Below are 18,474 nucleotides of genomic sequence, written 5' to 3' on the forward strand. Positions count from 1 at the left end.
TGAGAAATGAATCTTTGTTTTTGTAAATTACTGAGTTGTAGGGGTTGTTTGTTACCTAAGCATAATCCACCAAAAGCTGACTGATACACCATGCTAGTGTTATTACGTTTTAGTGAACACCAATGAGCCCTACCTTTATCTGTCCAGACCTTGGTTCAGGGGATTTCTTCTAACGACTTGTGCCATCACACACCTTGAACCTGAAAGGATGAAAATTACACTCAGAGACTCAAGCCCAGGAATCCAGGTCTTGGAAGGTTACTATAAAGATATAAAACAGTAATCCCATTTTTAAAAATCACTAAACTGCTGCATCATTTTTTTTTTAAACCTGGGCAAACACAAGTCTGTTGCTCATGGACCTGGACGGTTCGGGAGTGACTCCCCAGCCCTTTCAACACCGGGTCACACGTTTCCATCCCCCCTTTCCACTCCAGGCGCATGAATGGAGCGCTGTGTCTTTAAGGGGGACGCGGCGCTGAGGTTTCCGCACAGGACAAAATGTCTGCGAGGATCCTGGAGGGGATCGGCGGCGATCCCAGACACCCAGCCCACCTCCCGCTTCGGGGGTGATGGGGTGAGTGTGGGCTGCGAGACTCGCGGCGGCGCGTGCCCACGGGAGACTGGGGAGTCCCGGGGGACAGGTGAGGGATCGCAGGAAGCTGCCTCGGGGCGGCGGAGTGAGCTGGGACCAGCCGGGGGCCTGGCGGGGGATCGCAGAGCAGCCAGCGCCCCGCAGACGCAGACGCGCAGGCTTGCTAGTGCATGGGGTGCCGGGCGTGCCCTCCGCGGTGGTGGGATTACCGTTATTGTAAAAGATGCGTTTGGACCCGGGATTCTGCGTAACGCCCAGTTCAGTTTCTTTATGCACCTCATTTTTGCTCCTGCTCTACAGTCTCCCTTCAAAAAAGTTATTCAGGAATATCGAAAGTCATGTGCTCTCCCTTTATTAAAGTTGCCTTATTGCAGTCAGTCCTTTTAACAGGTCAAGTGGTTGGCGGCCCTTTCTCTAATTGAGACTTTCTGAATGTTTCCCACTTTGGGGAGAAACCGAATGCAAGCCAGATGCTCAAACAAAGACCCCGATCCCCACCGTGCTCAAACAAAGGAATTTTCTGATCCTTCAGGAACATACGGGAGCAGTTTGCTATAATCACTTACACTAACTTAATGCCCGAAGTTTACCAAGCAAAGTTACTTTTCCCTCCTTGAAAGATAGAAAAAAAAAAAGTACCTGCTACCATCCAAACTTCTAATTAGCTAAGACTACAAAAAATGCGGTGTTTAAGAGAAACTGTTGTCGAAATAGCTTAATAAATTGACACAGTTAGGGTAATCATTTTCTGTACTTTTCATTAATGTAATTATTTACATACATTTTTTAGCCAAAAATAGCTTGAGGCAGCTGAGAATGAAAAGTATACAACAATGTATGCAAAGACCAAGAGCCAATACCACGTAATTCTTAATTAAAAAATCTTTGTTACAGAGCTCTTCAAAGTAGGGCAGCTTTAAATCCCACTAATTCACATTAAATAATGCATCTTACAAGATGAAAATGGATCAACACCCTTCTTTTTAGGAACGCATGTATTAAATAAAATAATGTAGGCCTGAAATAAAGGTCCACTTAGGGAGGAAGCTTCACAATTTTCATTAAAAAAAATACATTAATAGAGAGCGTTTCTCAGCCTTTTAGCTAATGGAAGAAGTATCTAAAATTTTGGCTTATGACACTTAGAGAACATCTCTGATTTACCAGTTCATTAGCTGTGGGTCCAGTACATTTTTTACAGTCCATGTGTAACATTTTTCCAAGTTTTTTCACACTTAACCCTTCATTCCCTGAGGTATCCATCCTTTACAGTTTGGAAGCATTTTTACTTCAACTAAGCCTTCAGCCTGGTGACTATAGACTAATTTTTCTAACTGTCCAGATTTCTTTATAAATAGATTAATATATGGCAGTAAATAAATATTTCAACAGAGATGGACAGGTAACAGATGAACTGTAGTTTCCTTGATACCTCAGTTGTGTCAAGGCTAATTATTTGTTTTAATTATTATATTCTGCTTTGATTAAAGTTACTGGTGGATAAAAATGTTTTTAGTGTTTTCACATAAGTCTGTGTGGATTTGACATTAGGGTGAATTTCTCACCTAAGATCCAGCCAGGCTCAAACTACACATATTTGTTTATAACTCTGCTAGATTAATCCAACTAAAGCGATTAGACTTGACCATGGAAGGACAAATAGAGCTTTCTGTGATTTTTTGAGAACACTGCCTGGTTCTTTGACCTTTAGCCTGCCCGATATTTTGTATGTGTACAAGCACAAGTGTAAAATAATAAAACTAACTTTTGTGGGTGGTTTATAGGATGATTCTCAATGTTATAATCATACATTGTATGTATCCACCCATATTTACACAAAGTATTCATCCAGGTTCTGATCTCTTCCTTTATTCTCTATATTGGTATTCAGGGAGACCATATTGAGGAATATGGGTTTTAATCTGATAAGTTATTAGAAGAATAAAACTTCTTCAGAGAACATCAAGTGCAGAGGTAATTAATATGAATGTCTTATCTTCCAGCAGCTTAGACTTCGTATCATCCCTTCCAGATAATGGATACTGGAATGAAACTCATCATAGAATTCAGAGGCATCATACCATTAATACTACTCTCTCCCTTTCCAAGAAATAACTAAAATCTACTTTTTTTTTCAGCTTTTTTCCCCCTGAAATTGGACTCAAAAATTTCCACTGTTAAATTAATTTCATGCTAGCAGTGCATTTATTTAGCTTCAAGAAATTTTATTTAAAATATAAGCTTGGAAGCCTAATTATACAACTAAAGAACTGGTACTTTATTTATTAGAGTCAGCACTAATGGTGATGTGTTTTAGTGAATGTTGTACCCTGAGCAAGGTGGGGAAGGGAAAGAATGCTTAAGCCGCGTATCTGCATGAACCTTTGTGTTAGGGTCCCCAAGCCCACGCTTCCCCACTCTTCATGAGTGAACATTGCTCTGATCTTTACCATGGGTGTCAGCATCTTGAAGCATCTCTCCCCACCAGATGGTAGGCTTCCAGAGGGCAGGGACTATGTGGTGCTCCTCTTGGCATCCTGGGCAGCAAGCACGTGCCTGGCCCTGATCATGTACACAAGGAGAGTTTGAATGAAAGAGTGGATGAAGTGAACGGACGTAAACGACATAATCATTCATTGGCAACTTTCTGGTAGTTTTTCAATTGTTTAAGGAAAATTAAGAGAGCTTTTACTTTTCGTTTTCTTCTTGTTAGCTACCATACAAGTTAATAGGTGTTCGGTTTGGGGGCAGTACTTGGTAAGGAAGAAATGCATATCACAGGACCCCAGCTAACTAGGCCTCCCTATCATCTTCTACCTGAGTGATGAGCCACCTATTTTGCAGGAAGATCAATTGAGGAAGTGAAAATAAATTTGGTTGGGGGTGGGGAAGTGGATCTATGATTCTTTTTAATTTGCTTTTTGTATTTAAAAATCCCCAAGAGAATTCTTCCAACTTAAACTACTTCCTCTATTGAATAACAGAATATGTTAAAGAGAAAAACAGCACTCCCTTTTAGCCACTAAGATCTTCGTGTAGGCATGTCTGAATAGTAAATACTGGGAGCTTCCTTTTGTTCATGCTTTGAATTGATATAGCACTGGTGAGTCCAACAGTGACATCTCCTGCGTTATCTGATTTCAGCCACCTATTAGGGGCAGCTAATCTTATCATTTCTCCTGACAGATGGGGAGATAGAGACTCCGGTGAGCTGGGGCTAAGAAAGGTAAAGTTGGGCTCATTTCATTTAATGCAGTGTCCCCTGAGTGCCTGCCCTATGCAGGCCCTATGCCGGGGAGATGAGTGAGGTGGGCTGCCCTCCCATGGCACCCTCCATCTTACGTCGATATAGAATCTCCTTCTGCTCAGGCAGGGCACAGTGAACCACCCACACTGAGCAAGCTCACATTGGGATCCCTCCAGGGCCAGATGGCAGCGCACTATGCCCCATGAGACTGTTCCCTCCAGTCTCCAGAGTTAAGGCTGCCTAGGCCTGCCTGAGCTCACATGCTTGAGGATTGTTTTATAAAATTACTTTTTATTTATGTATAGACCCTGCCATATATATACTCTACCTACATGTACACACATGATCATGTACATGCCTTCTCAGCACACTTTTTCTTTTCCTTTTGCCTTTACCTCTTCCCCTTCTCCTTTCACATCAGCTGCAACCCCCTCAACCCATAGTGTATCTCCTTATTTTTCTTCATATCTATAAAAAAATCATTAATCTGTATATCCTATACAGATCTACTTATTATTTAATAAGAGTGAGATCATATTATACACACTTTTATGCATCTTGCTTTTCTCCCTAAACAGTTCCTCCAGAAATCCCCCGACAGAGCTCCGATCCATCCTTTATAATGGAGCATAATATTCCCTGAGGTGACTACACATTATTTACCCAGCCATTTTCCTGCTGATAGGCATTCTCTTGATTCCAGTTTTTTGCCATTCTAAATAATACTATGATAAACATCCTAATACATGTTACTTTACATATTGGTACTTTTACTTCTACAGAACAGATTCCCAGGAGTTGGATCCCCAATTATATCTATTTTTAATTAATAGAAATTGCAGATTGCTTTCCCTAAAAGCCTTCACATCTCCACTAGGAATGCATGAGCATACCCTTTGCTCTGCCCCCCCTTCCAACTTTGGCTGACAGACCTCTTCATTTTTGTTAGTGTGATGGATCTAACATGAGACCTTATTGTTACTTTAATAGCACTTCCCTGAATATAAGTGGTGTGCATCTTTTCACAAATTTCCTGGCCATCTGATTTTGCTCTTGGGTCATTTGCCTACTCGTATTTCTTGCCCATTTTTCAATTGGCTTGTTTGTCTTTTTCTTCTCAGTTTGTAAGAGCTCTTTGTATATTAAGGTCGTGGCTGAAGATTCTAAGACTTCTCTCCCAAGCCAAGCTGACTTCCAAGCCAAGCTTCACTCCCTCTGCACTGTAGGGATGGTTGAAATGAGCTCAAGGATTGCTTAGCAGACCTAGGAAGGCTCTGCTAGGAACGACTTGTGGCCACAGTTAACTGCTGGTCACTCTTTAGAGACTGAGTCTGAACAGAAGACTCTTTTGAGCCAGAACGTAGCTGTGGTCGGAGGGCTGAGAAGGTGAGGCAGCTCTGAACCATGCTGTCTTCCACCGGTTAAGACCTCCGAGAGTGAAGGCTTGCCAGGGCATAGGAGGTCCCTCTGCCGCCCTCAGAGGGGCAGCAGTCTGCTGGCCAACACTTGTGGTGCTGCTTGTCCCTGGCTCAGATGAGGGCTCCACTAAGTCTAAAGGATTAAGACATCAAAATCAGTGATCAGTGCTTCTCATCCCTGTTTTCCACCTTAAGTCTTAGAACAGATGCCACTCCTGTATGTGGCACTCCTCTGGGCATCCCAGATTTTGAAGAAATTAAATCTCTTTTAATTTATAAAGTAAATATAGGCACTCATAATACTACTATTCTCTCCACTTTTGTGTATGTCTAGTAATTTAAAAAAAGGGCACACTCTGGAAAGGTAAGATTCTAATTTAGAAGGAATGGAATTCTTAAAAAAAGAAAAAAATGTTGAAAAAAAGTTTAAGTAAAGCTGGATAACAAAAAACATCTCTAAGACTAAAATCTGGTTCTGTTTACTAAACACAATGTTTACTAACCGCAAAAAAGTTATCCTTGAAGGGGGTCTGTAACTCCCCTCCTCCTCCCACCACTCCGGCTTTGGGGACTTTAGTGATTTAGTAAATCTCTTGGGGGAAATCTAGCCTTTAATTTCTAATGACCTTTTATACTAATTATCATGGGTAACCATATTCAAACCAATGCCTCATATCAGAAGATATGTAAATAGCTATTTCTTTTGTTAGAAGAGGCCTGGTACTTATTATTTTTTTGGAAGATTCTAGTAAATTCATTCTTTTTTTATTTTTTAATTCAAGAGATATGTTAAATGTCCTGCCTGATCTCAGTGGACTTGCTTGGTGGGAAAAAAACAAATGAGGTTTAGAAAAGTGTAACGCATCTGTAACAAGACTATTAGCAACTGAATTAAAAGGTTCACTAAATACTATTATTAAAGCAACATATTTTTCCTGTTTTCATCTTTGTCTTCAGTCATCCCTAGTTGCCTTTAATAAAAGAGATTCTGGAACTTCATCATCTCCACTGCTGCTGGTTCAAAACCTGACAGTAGGAGCGGGCACTGGCTATCTCATTGTCCATTATTCTCCCACCTTGGCGTGAATTTTCCCGATGAAATAAGTTCTCAGGAGAGCTCCAAGTCTGTCATATATTCTATTATTATTTTTAAACTTTCAAAGCAAATTTGTCTAGAATCACACATTTGACCCTTTGTGAAGTTTTGTTTTGTTTTTTTTTGCGGTACGCGGGCCTCTCACTGTTGTGGCCTCTCCCGTTGCGGAGCACAGGCTCCGGACGCGCAGGCTCAGCGGCCATGGCTCACGGGCCCAGCCGCTCCGCGGCATGTGGGATCTTCCCGGACCAGGGCACGAACCCGTGTCTCCTGCATCGGCCGGCAGACTCTCAACCACTGCGCCACCAGGGAAGCCCAGTGAAGTTATTTTTTAAAGAAGAAAATTCACCTTTTCTATCTCCCCCCTCATTTGATAGGTTATAACAGTGGGAAATGTTTTCTTAATAGAAAAGACCTGGCAGTGATAGGCACTGTGTTGTATTTGGATCCCTTTAACTACAGGTATTTGTTGGACAAAGCAAACAGCTATTACTTCTATTTTTCTTCCTTAATTAAGAGAATCCACCAAGCTTTTTGTCTTGCAAATATAGAGTGCGGGCCATTTAGTTGGGATAAGCAATATAGAAAACTAATTTTATTTTTTTTATGACTGGAGCACCTATGAGAGGGTCGGCAGAATGAACACCAGAGGGACATGGCACCATCCAGGATTTCTAGTATCTACTTTCAGGGCTGTTTAATTGAATTTCTTTTACTCCACCGCCTGTCCTCTGAATTTACTCCTAGCACTGCTGATGGTTCTTGAGAACTCAGAAGCCACACTGCAGTGTTTCCACCTGAGAACCTGGGCTGGCTAGAAACCCTGAGGCAATGATAGAGACAGCCCACCGCCTGATTTGAAGGTAAAAGTTTAGAAAACTGCTTTGTATATTGCTGTTTTCTAAATGTGCGCATTTTTAAAACATTTTAATGATTCCTAGCAGTCCATGTTTCTCATAAGCACATCGTTTTTAAAATCACAAAACAAAGATATTTTTACCTTGAAAAAAGTTGTCTCCTTGAAAGCTTTTTGAAAAGCTGCTCAGTCCTAGCACTGTCACCCTTAAAGTCTAAGAAACAAAATTTTCAATCCTGAAACTTTTTTCCCCCACTCCTTTCTTGTGCAACACTGCGAGAAGAATTCAAAAGGGAGCCTTGGTCGTTTTTTTTTTTTAAAGAGCGTAAAGGAGACTAGTTAAAACTAACATATACATACAGCACTTATTTAGCTTATTCTTATGAGAAGCTTGGCTTCCCAATTTTAGTCTTAGTACTTGTGAGCCAGGGAATCCAATAAATTTCGAAGAAAATTCCTGGTTAAGGAAAGAAGGCCTAGGCATTTTCTACCTCCCCCCCCGCCCCCCCGCCCCGAAGAATCAACGGTTAATACCTACTGAAAAAGAAACGCAAGCATCTACCCAAACTAACCGCAGGATTTTTATCAGTAGTGAGAGGGAGGCATGGTTTCTTGACAGGCTAACTCTCGTCCTAGAAGTTGTGTGTTGGAGCGTGTGTCCGTGTGCACATGTAATTTTGTGGTCGTCTTACCCTGTGTCCCTCGGTGCAGGCGCTGCCTAGAGAATGAGGAGCGACGAGCCGGCCGTGACCATGGAAGAGACGGGCGGGCCGGACGCGGCTGCAGGCCGCCTGGGGGCGCCGTACTCCGAGGCCTGGGGGTACTTCCACCTGGCGCCGGCGCGCCCCGGCGACGCGTCGGGCCCCTGGGCCACCTGCCGGCTGTGCGGGGAGCAGGTGGGCCGCGGCCCGGGCTGGCACGCGGGCACCGCTGCGCTGTGGAAGCACTTGAGGAGCGCGCACCGGCGGGAGCTGGCGGAGAGCACCGCCTGCCGCTCGCCGCCCGCTGCCCCCGGCCCCGCCGCGGCCGCCGAGGGCGACTGGGCGCGCCTGCTGGAGCAGATGGGCGCGCTGGCAGTGCGCGGCAGCCTGCGGGAGCGCGAGCTGGCGCGGCGCGAGGCGGCCGTGGAGCAGGGCGAGCGCGCCCTGGAGCGCAGGCGGCGGGCGCTGCAGGAGGAGGAGCGCGCGGCGGCCCAGGCGCGCCGGGAGCTGCAGGCCGAGAGGGAGGCGCTGCAGGCGCGGCTGCGGGAAGTGAGCCGCCGGGAGGGCGCCTTGGCCTTGGGCTCGGCCCTGCTGCACGCTCCGCTCAAAGAGGAACCCGAGGGGGACCCCAGGGACGGCCACGTCATCACGAAGGTCTTCCTGTAGGTTTTAGCCGCTCCCACCCACCCACCCCCGGCCAGCCCTACTCAAAAAGTGTGGCCCGCGGACCGGCGTCTTCAGCCTCGCCTGGGAGCGAGATCTCAGATCCGTTGCCGCTCTGACGAATCGAAATCGCCAAATGTGGGGTCTTGAGAAGCACTTCGGAGGCCAGGCAGAACCAAAAATCACTCCGTGGTCCTCCGGGGTGCCTGGGAGCGCAAGCTCCAGCGGCCTCCAATGCTGGTGGCGTTTAGTGGCATCCGTGCAGGGGGTGGTTTTCCTCTGACTGCCTTTGGAATGAGAGCTCCAACAGCCCTGTGAACCTAGATCACCTGGAGCCATGGCCATATTGTGCCTGGTGACTTTGAAAGAACAGGAGCTTCCTTACACACCAAAGACTATCACACCAGGTGCCTGTACACCAGCCAGGGCAACCCAGGGTAGAGGGTGCTTGGAAATGATAAAGCATTTTTACCCAAAAAAGAGCTTTCCTCATTTCCTAATGAGTAAATTTTTGATGAGTAGTCTTTGCCCAGCGCCAATTTCTGAACGGGAGTTTCCAAGACTGCTCATTACCCTGTCATTTCTAGTGCCTTAGGAAGGCAGTCCTGGAGAAGCCCTCTTTTTGCTCCCCTCCCCAGCTTGCCCGGCAGTACCAAGCACCCTATCTTACCTCTGCCCTCTTTTTTCCCGTTTCAGAGCCAGTGGCAGCTGTGCTGTTTCCCCACTTAACTGCCTCACACCTGCCGCCTTACTAGCAAGACATGACCCCATCCCTCCTTGTTATTAGGAAGGGAGCTTTGGCCCAGTCCTCACTCCTGGGCCAAGGGGAAGGCACCCTCCCATCCGAGGCCACCTCCTCCTCTCATGTTCTCATCCATTCCTCTTCCACCTTTCCTGGGCCCTTCCTCCACAACGTTACCTCTTTCCCTCTGTCTCATTCCCTCCCTTTCTTCAGTCTTCCTCTTTAGCAATGCCCCAGTCTTCCTTGGACTGAAAAGAAAGACTCCCCCAGCCTGGATGCTCCCAACTGAGCACCCCCTAAGCAAGGACTGTCGAGCAGTCCTTGCTGCTTATATTTCCTCCCCACTCCTTACTCCTTCACTCGTGGTCAGCTTTTCATGCTACACTGGACTCTTAAGAAGCCGCTACAGTCTCACAATGGCTGAATATGATTTATTTTCAGCCTTCATTTTGCTTAATCTCTCCCTTCTTGAAATTTTTCCTTTGGTAGATGGAACTTGCTTTTCCTCCAGAGAATTCCTGTTCCTGATGTAGACTGATTTCCAAACAGTTTTTCTTCAGGTCTCTTTTTTCCTCATTTTTCTGAGAGTTTGAAAATGTTCAAGCATCCAGAAAAAGTTCAAAAGCTAGTACAATGAATACCCACATATACCCTCCACCTACACAGTTGTTAACATTTTTGCCATACTTATTTTTCTTCCCTCCACCCCAAACATGCATGGCATTTCATCCCTAAAGTATTTCAGCACGTTTATCCCAATAACCTCTAAGACAGATTCCTTAATTGAAATTCCCTAACTGTCCCAAGAGTGTCTTTTTCTCTTTTCTAAAAAACAGGGCCCAGTTAAGATTCACACATTACTTTTGATTATAACCCTAGTCTCTTTTAGTCTAGAACAGCCCCCTTACTATTTTTTTTCCATGACATTTACTTTTTAAAAAGTCCCGGCCATCTTATGTATGTCTTATAGACGTCCTGTATTTTGGATTTATCTGATTGTTTCCTTAGGCCAATTTATGTACCCAATCTTGGTTCATGTACCCGTAGAGGTACCATAATCACCTCTGTGCCAGCGACTCCTGACTACCTCCAGCCTTTAGCGTTCTTCCGGGTCTGTCCTTCATGGCCAGTCCCCTGCAGCATGTCTCCACCTCTACTTGCATATCTTGCCACAGGAGATGGTAGGGGTAATTCTATTCAACTCTGCATCTCCACCCCTGACCCAATAACTAATAACTTCTGGGCTCTTAAAATGTATCAGGTACATTTACATGTATTATCTCACTTTATTTCCACAGCAGCTCCTTGGGGGGCGGGTATTAATACTATGCCCATTTTACAGCTAAGGAAACAGAGAGGGGTTAAGTGGCTTGTATGAGATTAAAGCTGGTAAGTAGTTGAGTCGGGTTCCAAATACAGTCTCTACCTGCAGATGCCATGCTCCCAGCTGCTGTACTGTCGGCCTTGTTACTCAGTCACCGGAGCTGACACCTGTTTCCTTCCTAACTCCAGCTCCAGGTAGTACCACCAGTGACATTAACATGTACTGAGCACTCACCATGCCAGAGCTGTGCTAAAATGCTTCACAAGAATAACTGCCTCTGCCTACTGTGCAGCAACCCCGTGATATAATTACTCTTACACCCATTTTGTAGAGAAGAGACAGGCTCAGGGGAACTAAGTAATGAAGCGGCAGAGTGGGATTTGAGCACCAGTCTCACTGAATCCTAGGCCCCTGATCTACTGAGTCTATTCCTACAAAGTATCACAGCTGTCTTCCTTCTGATGCCACCTGCTCAGCTCAGGCCCCATTTATCATTCATCTGGGATTCATCTTCCCATCCTTGTCTTCCCACACTGTCCCCTACTTGGCCAAAGGAACTGTCCTAAGCTGACATTGATTGTATCACATTTCCTGCTCAAAGGACCCCCAAGATCACCCATCATCTACAAGCTCTAGCTTTGTGGCTTGACGTTCAAGTCTCCTCTACCCCTGTGCCAGTCTTATCTGTCCCTTCCCTTACACATGCTGTATGCTTTGGCCAAACTGGACTCCTCGTTCTTCTGACATGCCCTGGTCTTGGCACCTCTGTGCCTGTTTGCCTTTCCTCCACTTAAAAAAGCCCCTTCAATTTCTAAGTATGAAAAATCCCGCCCATTTTCTAAGACCTAGCTCAAATTCGACTGCCTACATGAAGCTTTCCTGGATTCCTCATCATTCAGAGATGATTCTTTACTTCTCTGGACTCTCAGCATTTTGTATCTCAAAACCCTTAGAAAGGCCATCTAGCGTGTGGCTCTGTGGGTTCCTGTCTTACCTCCCTTGCCTGAGCCCTTGGGAGTAAGGATGGAGTTCACTCATCCTTCTGCTCCCACAGTGACTTGCCTGTAACAGCTGCTCAATAAGTATTTGAGGCATTGAACTCAATGTCTTTAAGATTTTCACAAGTCTTCTCAAATTATTAATATAATTATTCATTTATCTTTAATCCTCTAAGTAGAATTCCTAACAAAAAAATAGCCTAAAAGGAAGTAGCAGTAAATTTTAAAAAGCTGTTTAGTCAATAAAGATTTAATAAGTGTCAGTTATTGGGCTGTTTGGTTTGAATCCAATCACCTAGTATGTCATTATCAGGAACACTTTTCTTAAAATTATTTTCTTTACTACACAATTAATAAAAATGCAATGCCCCACTCTACGAAGAAAAGCTGAAAAAAATCCCCCGAAGTCCTGTCACCTTAGACTGCTATTAACATTTTAATGTATTTTATTCTTTTGTCTCTTGCAATTTTTGTATTACTCTAATAATAGTATGATTTTTCTTTTAAGTATTGAAATTTAACTTCTTCATGTGGATTTATAAGTTGGCCTATAAGATGTGAATCTGGACTTTTTGGAAGAAAAGAAAAAAAACTTCTACAAATGTCACTCTTCAGTTTCACCAATTGTTAGAACCACTAAAATAAGCAAAGATTGACTTTCAGAATCTTAACCTCTCCTTCAAAAAGATGGCTAATGGGAGCACCAGTAGCCTGTTCAGGGGATGGGGAAAGCAATTAGCCTGACTGGTGACTTACCACTGGTTGTGGGAGTTATACACTTTTTACACTTCTGCATTGCTATAACTTTTCTCTATCAAGCATAAATTACCTTTATAATTAAAAATAAAGTTACTTACCTCTTGCAAATGGAAAATCCTTACTACCAGCATTCAGCTTCCTTACTTAAGATAAACAAAACTTCCAACACAAGAACCGAGATAATCTTCAATTCCAGAGAAGCCTAGAAGGAAATGCAGCCCTTGTCCAGTCCAACTCCATCATTTGACAGAGAAGAAAAATGAGCCTGAGTGGCTCGTCCACTCTTAGTGGCTATGATGGCTCACCTGACTCCAGCCTCATCAGATATTCTGCCTCTTTGGCCTTGAGGGCTTCTGCTGGCTCACCTGGCAAAGCACAAGGGCTATCAGGACCAACTGGCTAAGCTGGCATCCTGTCAGCTAAGAGCTGGGATCTGAAAGTGCAGAGGTGGGTTCCGGGGATTGCATCAGCCTCTCTGGCTGTGGCACAGTCTGCTCACAATTAGAGTTGTCACTGCTAGTGGGTGATGGTGACATGCCTTGCATATATTGGCAGAGCTTCCCTGATTTATGTGACTAGGCTTGCTAATAGCACCAGCCAGCACTGCCTTTGAGGGCAATGCATGCAGTGGTGAGGTGGATGGCTGGAATTGGGATGCAGAATGCCCTAAACCTGACTCCTGAACTCCTGCCATGATGTAAAGTGATCAATCACTTCTTTAGGTTGAAATTTGTCAGGGAGGAGGGGGTGTGGGCAAAGCAGGGTAATGACAACCAAGGTTGAAAGAGCTAGGGCCCTTTATGCGCCTAAGTTTTCATCCTTGGAGGCTGGACAAGGGAAGGGCTTGGCTTGGTTTGGGCTGAATTTCTACTTTAAATAGCTGTCCATGTCTTAATGTCTTAGAGGGGATTCATAAAAACTGAGCTGTTGTTTTGTTTTGCTGCCACGGACTCATTAGGGAATTCTATTTCTAAAGGTTTGATCTTCTTACCTTTCTACAACTTGAATCTGCTCCTTTGTCTGGAAGATGGATGAGGTGATCCTTAAGGTCCCCTTTAGCTCTAACATGCTGATTACATAAAATACTGTGAAACATCAATCTTTGAGTGAATCAGTTGTTCTGTTTAGATTTTCTTAATTGCAGATTTAGAAGAAAATGTTGAAAGTCACATGTGTGTTTATTATAAATAATAATAGTATACCACACTTCTACAGAAATGAGGTACTAACTCTACAGATTCACTACCTAGAACTGAAAATGTGTGCAGTGGTAATAAGCGTGCTCTCCTATACCATATTTTTTGTCTTCACAACAACCTGCTGGCAGGACAGGTATAATCATCCATGTTTTACTGTGAGGCTCCACGTTTCAACAAGGTGAAATGGCCTGTAAAGGCCACACAGCTTAATAAGTAGCAGACTGGAGGCTGGACCTCAATCCGTGGTTCCCAGTCAGACTTGGGACCAAAGAGTTGGACCTCCTTCCACAACTCTCTTCTGGCTCACCTCTTTACCAGTGCCAGGACCTCTGTATCATGGCTTGAGTGTTTGCTGACACTTGGGTCAATGTTGGCTACTTCCCACCCACGAGCTCTGGTGCTGAGGGTAAGCAAGGCAGCTTTCCCAGAGGAAGCAAAGTTGGCCTTTATTAGTTTCCTATTGCTGCTGTAACAAATTACCACAAACTTAGTGGCTAAAGACAACACAGATTTTATTATCTTATAGTTCTGCAGGTCAGAAGCCTTGAAATGCATCTCAAAGTGTTGGCAGGGCTGTGTTCTTTTCTAGAGGCTCTAGGAGAGAATCTGGTTTTTTGCCTTTTCCAGCTTCTAGAGGCTGCCCACATTCCTTGGCTTGTGGCCCCTTCCTCTTCAAGGCCAGCAAGGACCGGTCTTTCTCACAGAGCATCACTCTGCCTCCCTTGTCCACATTTAAAGGACCCTCTCCTTAAGTTCAGTTGGTCAGCAGCCTAATATCATCTGCAACCTTAATTCTCCCCTGCCAGGTAACACTGCGTTTCCAGGGATTAGGGTATAGACATTTGGGGAAGGCAGGGAAGTGACAGGCATTATCTACCCACCACAGCATTATACTGCCTGACCCAAGTCTGGGGGGTGGGGGTGGGGGTTTAGAAAGGCACACGCCTGATGGGGACCCCCTATTCCTCAGGAATCAACACTTTACTGGGGGTCCTAATCTTTCCCTCTTTTTTTTTTTTTAATCTTTCCCTCTTGTATTAATATTTTACTCAGCCTCTCTGCCCAGTGCAGGGAGTCCTCATAGACTTTTCTGAGAAAGATATCTAGAAGGTGACGATGAACAATGCCCTCTGGGGGGAAATCAGAGGCCTCCAGAGTTCTGAGAACATTTACAAATTTGTGGCACTGAGTAGGATCTGGCTGACTAGGAAGGCTGGGGGTGTGTGAGCGAGGAGTTGATCGAGCCTTTGGAGTCAGATGTGAATTAAACTCTAAGCTTTCAAAAAAAAAAAAAAAGAGCACTCAAATGTTATGATTAGTGAAAATGCTGAAACATTAAAAAAATAAAAGGAAAATAACACCTAAGCTCCCAACCACCTACGTTAGCTGTCACCTTGCCAACCAGCTCAATCTCTCTGAAATCCAGTTTCTTCATCAGTAAACTATAGAGAGAAGACATACCTTACGGAGTTGTTATAGTGATTACTATTTAGGCAAATTCTGACATAGTTTAAACTCAATAACCACGACTTCTTTTTTCCTCTTACTTACCTGAATGGGAGCTCAAAACCAATCCAAAGGACTTCAGAAAGAGCACCCTGGGATGATTCCCGAGAGGAGAGGCACATAAGCCACAAAGGTTTGCCAAGTCATTTTCCCTCATGATGGAACTATTTTTCTATCAAAACATAAATTTCATACCTGATTTGCCAAATAAGCTAATCCAGTCAAACTCAATGTGACTGGTGACTACAAAGGAATCTGACCAATCGTACAAGTAAATATATCAAAACCTACCCATTTAAGCACTTCTGCCTTCAAAGTTGTCACCTTTGAAGACTATACAGTTCTTCCAAAAATGCTTCCATGCTTAAAACACTTCTGGAACTCCTCTTTTAGAGTAGCTCTTGGAATTTCTGGCACATTCTTTAAAACACCCTACGGTTGGCAAATATTCATCTTACCAGGAAAAGTTGATTTTTGAAAAGAGCTGCCAGTTACTCAGAGCCCAGTCTGGTGAATATAACCAGATTAACATTTCTTGTTAATAAGGTGTGATTATAATAAAGCATTGATTTTCTGTGTGTGTGTGGTTCATAAACTGGCCTTGAAGGTGTTGTACATTAAGGTTAAGTAAAGGGAGCACAGTTGTAGTAGAAATTAAAGCCCATTTGAGTGGGTTTATGACGTGAATGAATTCAGATAGCCCTGGGAGTCATTACATATTTAAATAGTACTAGATGTTTCTCTTTATGAAAATCTTAATTATGACATTCTCTAAAATCTGATTTCATAGTATTAAAAAGAAGGCTTTAAGGAAAAGCAATAAATGCTAATGAAAGCTTCATTATTTCAGTATATATTCTCCTGGGCCTTTGGTCAGGGTAAGTAATGATCAGATGAATGAGCTGGCAGAAGTCTGTTAGTAATTGGAAGCAAAGTAACACACTGTCACGTGTTTAAATATATTTAATAATATTCCACCAACTTTTCCCTGTCTTGCTTTCTGGGCAATGAAACGTAGATGAGGAAATTTCTGGGCATTTTAACAGAGATGAGCAAAGCTAGCTTTCAGTTGGAAAAATTTCTGAAAGTCATTCTTACTCAGCAGACACAGAACATTGTTTGCCTCCATCACATTAGCTTCCCCAAGTGTGTCTGCTCTTCATCCTCCAGGGACTTTTTGATTTAAATGTTTTCCATCAACTCCAATTTCTAACAACCTGATAAATGTTGCTTTTTTTTCTTGGTACTTCAGTGCTCTATTGTTCAGACTTAGAACCACAAAACCCCAGGGTCTGAGCAGGCAGAGTCACTATTATTTCAGGTAATTAGAGGAGATACATAATCAAATGAGGGGCTGCAGCCTCAGTAAGGTTCTATTGCTGTCTACATATCCAAAACCCTTAAAAACATGACTAAAATATTTTGAAGGCAGAGTTTATAAGATTTCCCTAAAAAGGTCTGATTTAGAGACAGATCTGAAGGCATTAAAAACAACAACAAATTGCCCCTTCCCCTCCATCCCAAGAACTTTGGCTTTTGAAAAAACTTTGAAGTGAACAGAAACCATTTTGGATTAATACTTTTTTTGAAACTATCAAGACCTTCATGTGACTACTTGGCCTTTGAATTCTACCAAATAGTATCTAAAAATAAATGTAAGCTCCAAGACTGCAGCAAGTCTTGCCCAATTTGTTTACTGCTGTATCCCAAGTGCCGAGAATAGTGCCTGGCCTATATTAAGGCCACCTGCTGAAGGAATGCATTGCTGCTGAACTTTTATTCTTACATAAAAGTATCTGAAATCTAGTTGCTCGAGTTCTCCCTGTAGCTTCCCTGCTCCCACAGGGTACTGAGAGCCAGGGTGACCTGCGAGACCTCCCTATCATTTTCTCCAATGGCTTCATTTCCAAAGTCATGCAAAATCCACCCCTTATTTGAGGATGACCTCAAAGGGTCACCCATGATACCTTCTACCCTTTCTCACCGTCTATCACCTACCGGTCTCCTGTTCATTCTCCAATATTCATTAAGAAACCCAGCTCCTGATGCAGTCTTGTCCACGTATCATCACCTCAGGGAATGAAGTCGACCCATCCACTTACTCGCCTCATCTGTCATCCTCCCTGACTTCTACTAATAACCACCATCTCTGCTCCAGAAGTCTACTCCCAACCGTGCCCTTGGTATTTTTTTTTTCTTTTTAATAAATTTATTTATCTTTGGCTGCGTTGGGTCTTCGTTGCTGTGCACAGGCTTTCTCTAGTTGCGGTGAGTAAGGGCTACTCTTCATTGTGGTGGCTTCTCTTGTTGCGGAGCACAGGCTCTAGGCACACAGGCTTCAGTAGCGGTGGCGCGTGGGCTCAGTAGTTGTGGCTCATGGGCTCTAGAGCTCAGGCTCAGTAGTTGTGGCACACAGGCTTAGCTGTACCGTGGCATGTGGAATCTCCCCAGACCAGGGCTCGAACCTGTGTCCTCTACATTGGCAGGCGGATTCTTAACCACTGCGCCACCAGGGAAGTCCCGCGCCCTTGGTATTGATAGCACAGCATAATAACACTAACAGTCACTAATATTTGAGGGCTCATTATGCACTGGACACTGTGCTCAGTGCCACACAGGCCTTCTCTCATTTAAACTTCCCAACAACCCCATGAAGACATTAAACTAGAGGTTTAAATAAATTTTTAAATGTCACTCAGCTGAGGAGTGGTGGAGCTGTGATTTGAACCCAGGTCAGTCAGACTCTTCAGCCAGTGCTCTTAACCATCCCACTGGGATGAAAAGAATCAAAACTTAAACCCCAGCTCTACCACTCTGTCACACAGACTTTTTGGCCTTGAGCAAAATAAACACCTAAGTCTCAGCTTTCTAATTCATAAAATACTGGCAGAAACAAAGAAGATAATATATGTTAAGTGCTTACTTAGAACAATACCTAACATACCACAAATGTGTGTTGCATCCATCCTATTAACAAATGCTTAATGAACACCTCCTAAGCATCCAATCCTGTGGCAGGTACTGAAGACCCAGCAGTGACTAAGACAAACAAGTTCTCTGCCTTCACAGGTCTACCCAGCCCCTGCTGCATGCTCAATAATAAATATTTGATAGAACAAGCCCTCAAGGAGGTCTGCTAGCCTCCATTCTGCCTCTCTTCAATCAGCCAGTTATTTTGCTATAAAGCAATCTAATGAGGGCCCTTCCGGGCTTAAAATCCTTCAGAAATTCCTCATTTGCAAAGAGATAAGAACCAAATTTCTTAACACATTATGTGAGAGCAACTGTACATAAGTGGCTCAGTTCTCCTCCCTACCCCAACCTCCTCTTCTTTAATCAGTGAAACTCTTTCTTCATTTGAAATCTATTT

The 18,474-nt window shown here is 43.8% G+C and overlaps 1 protein-coding gene and 1 non-coding gene across 3 annotated transcripts; both read left to right on the plus strand.

The window, feature by feature from the left end:
• The first annotated feature begins 445 nt into the window (after window positions 1-445).
• On the plus strand, window positions 446-12,503 carry ZBED3 (zinc finger BED-type containing 3). Of its 2 annotated transcripts, none has more exons than XM_032628959.1 (3): window positions 446-577; window positions 7,104-7,219; window positions 7,924-12,503. In XM_032628959.1, exon 3 carries the CDS (start codon window positions 7,938-7,940, stop codon window positions 8,577-8,579), a length of 642 nt encoding a protein of 213 aa, XP_032484850.1. In that variant the 5' UTR covers window positions 446-577; window positions 7,104-7,219; window positions 7,924-7,937; the 3' UTR covers window positions 8,580-12,503. The 2 variants fall into 2 exon arrangements, with proteins under 2 accessions (XP_032484850.1, XP_032484851.1); XM_032628960.1 differs by having other exon boundaries at window positions 521-644.
• On the plus strand, window positions 5,214-5,351 carry LOC116752440. The gene has a single exon (XR_004349509.1). It is a non-coding gene; the product is annotated as a small nucleolar RNA SNORA47 (small nucleolar RNA).
• Window positions 12,504-18,474: the final 5,971 nt, after the last annotated feature.

The sequence above is a fragment of the Phocoena sinus genome, chromosome 3, assembly GCF_008692025.1.
Source record: "Phocoena sinus isolate mPhoSin1 chromosome 3, mPhoSin1.pri, whole genome shotgun sequence".
Lineage (NCBI taxonomy): Eukaryota > Metazoa > Chordata > Mammalia > Artiodactyla > Phocoenidae > Phocoena > Phocoena sinus.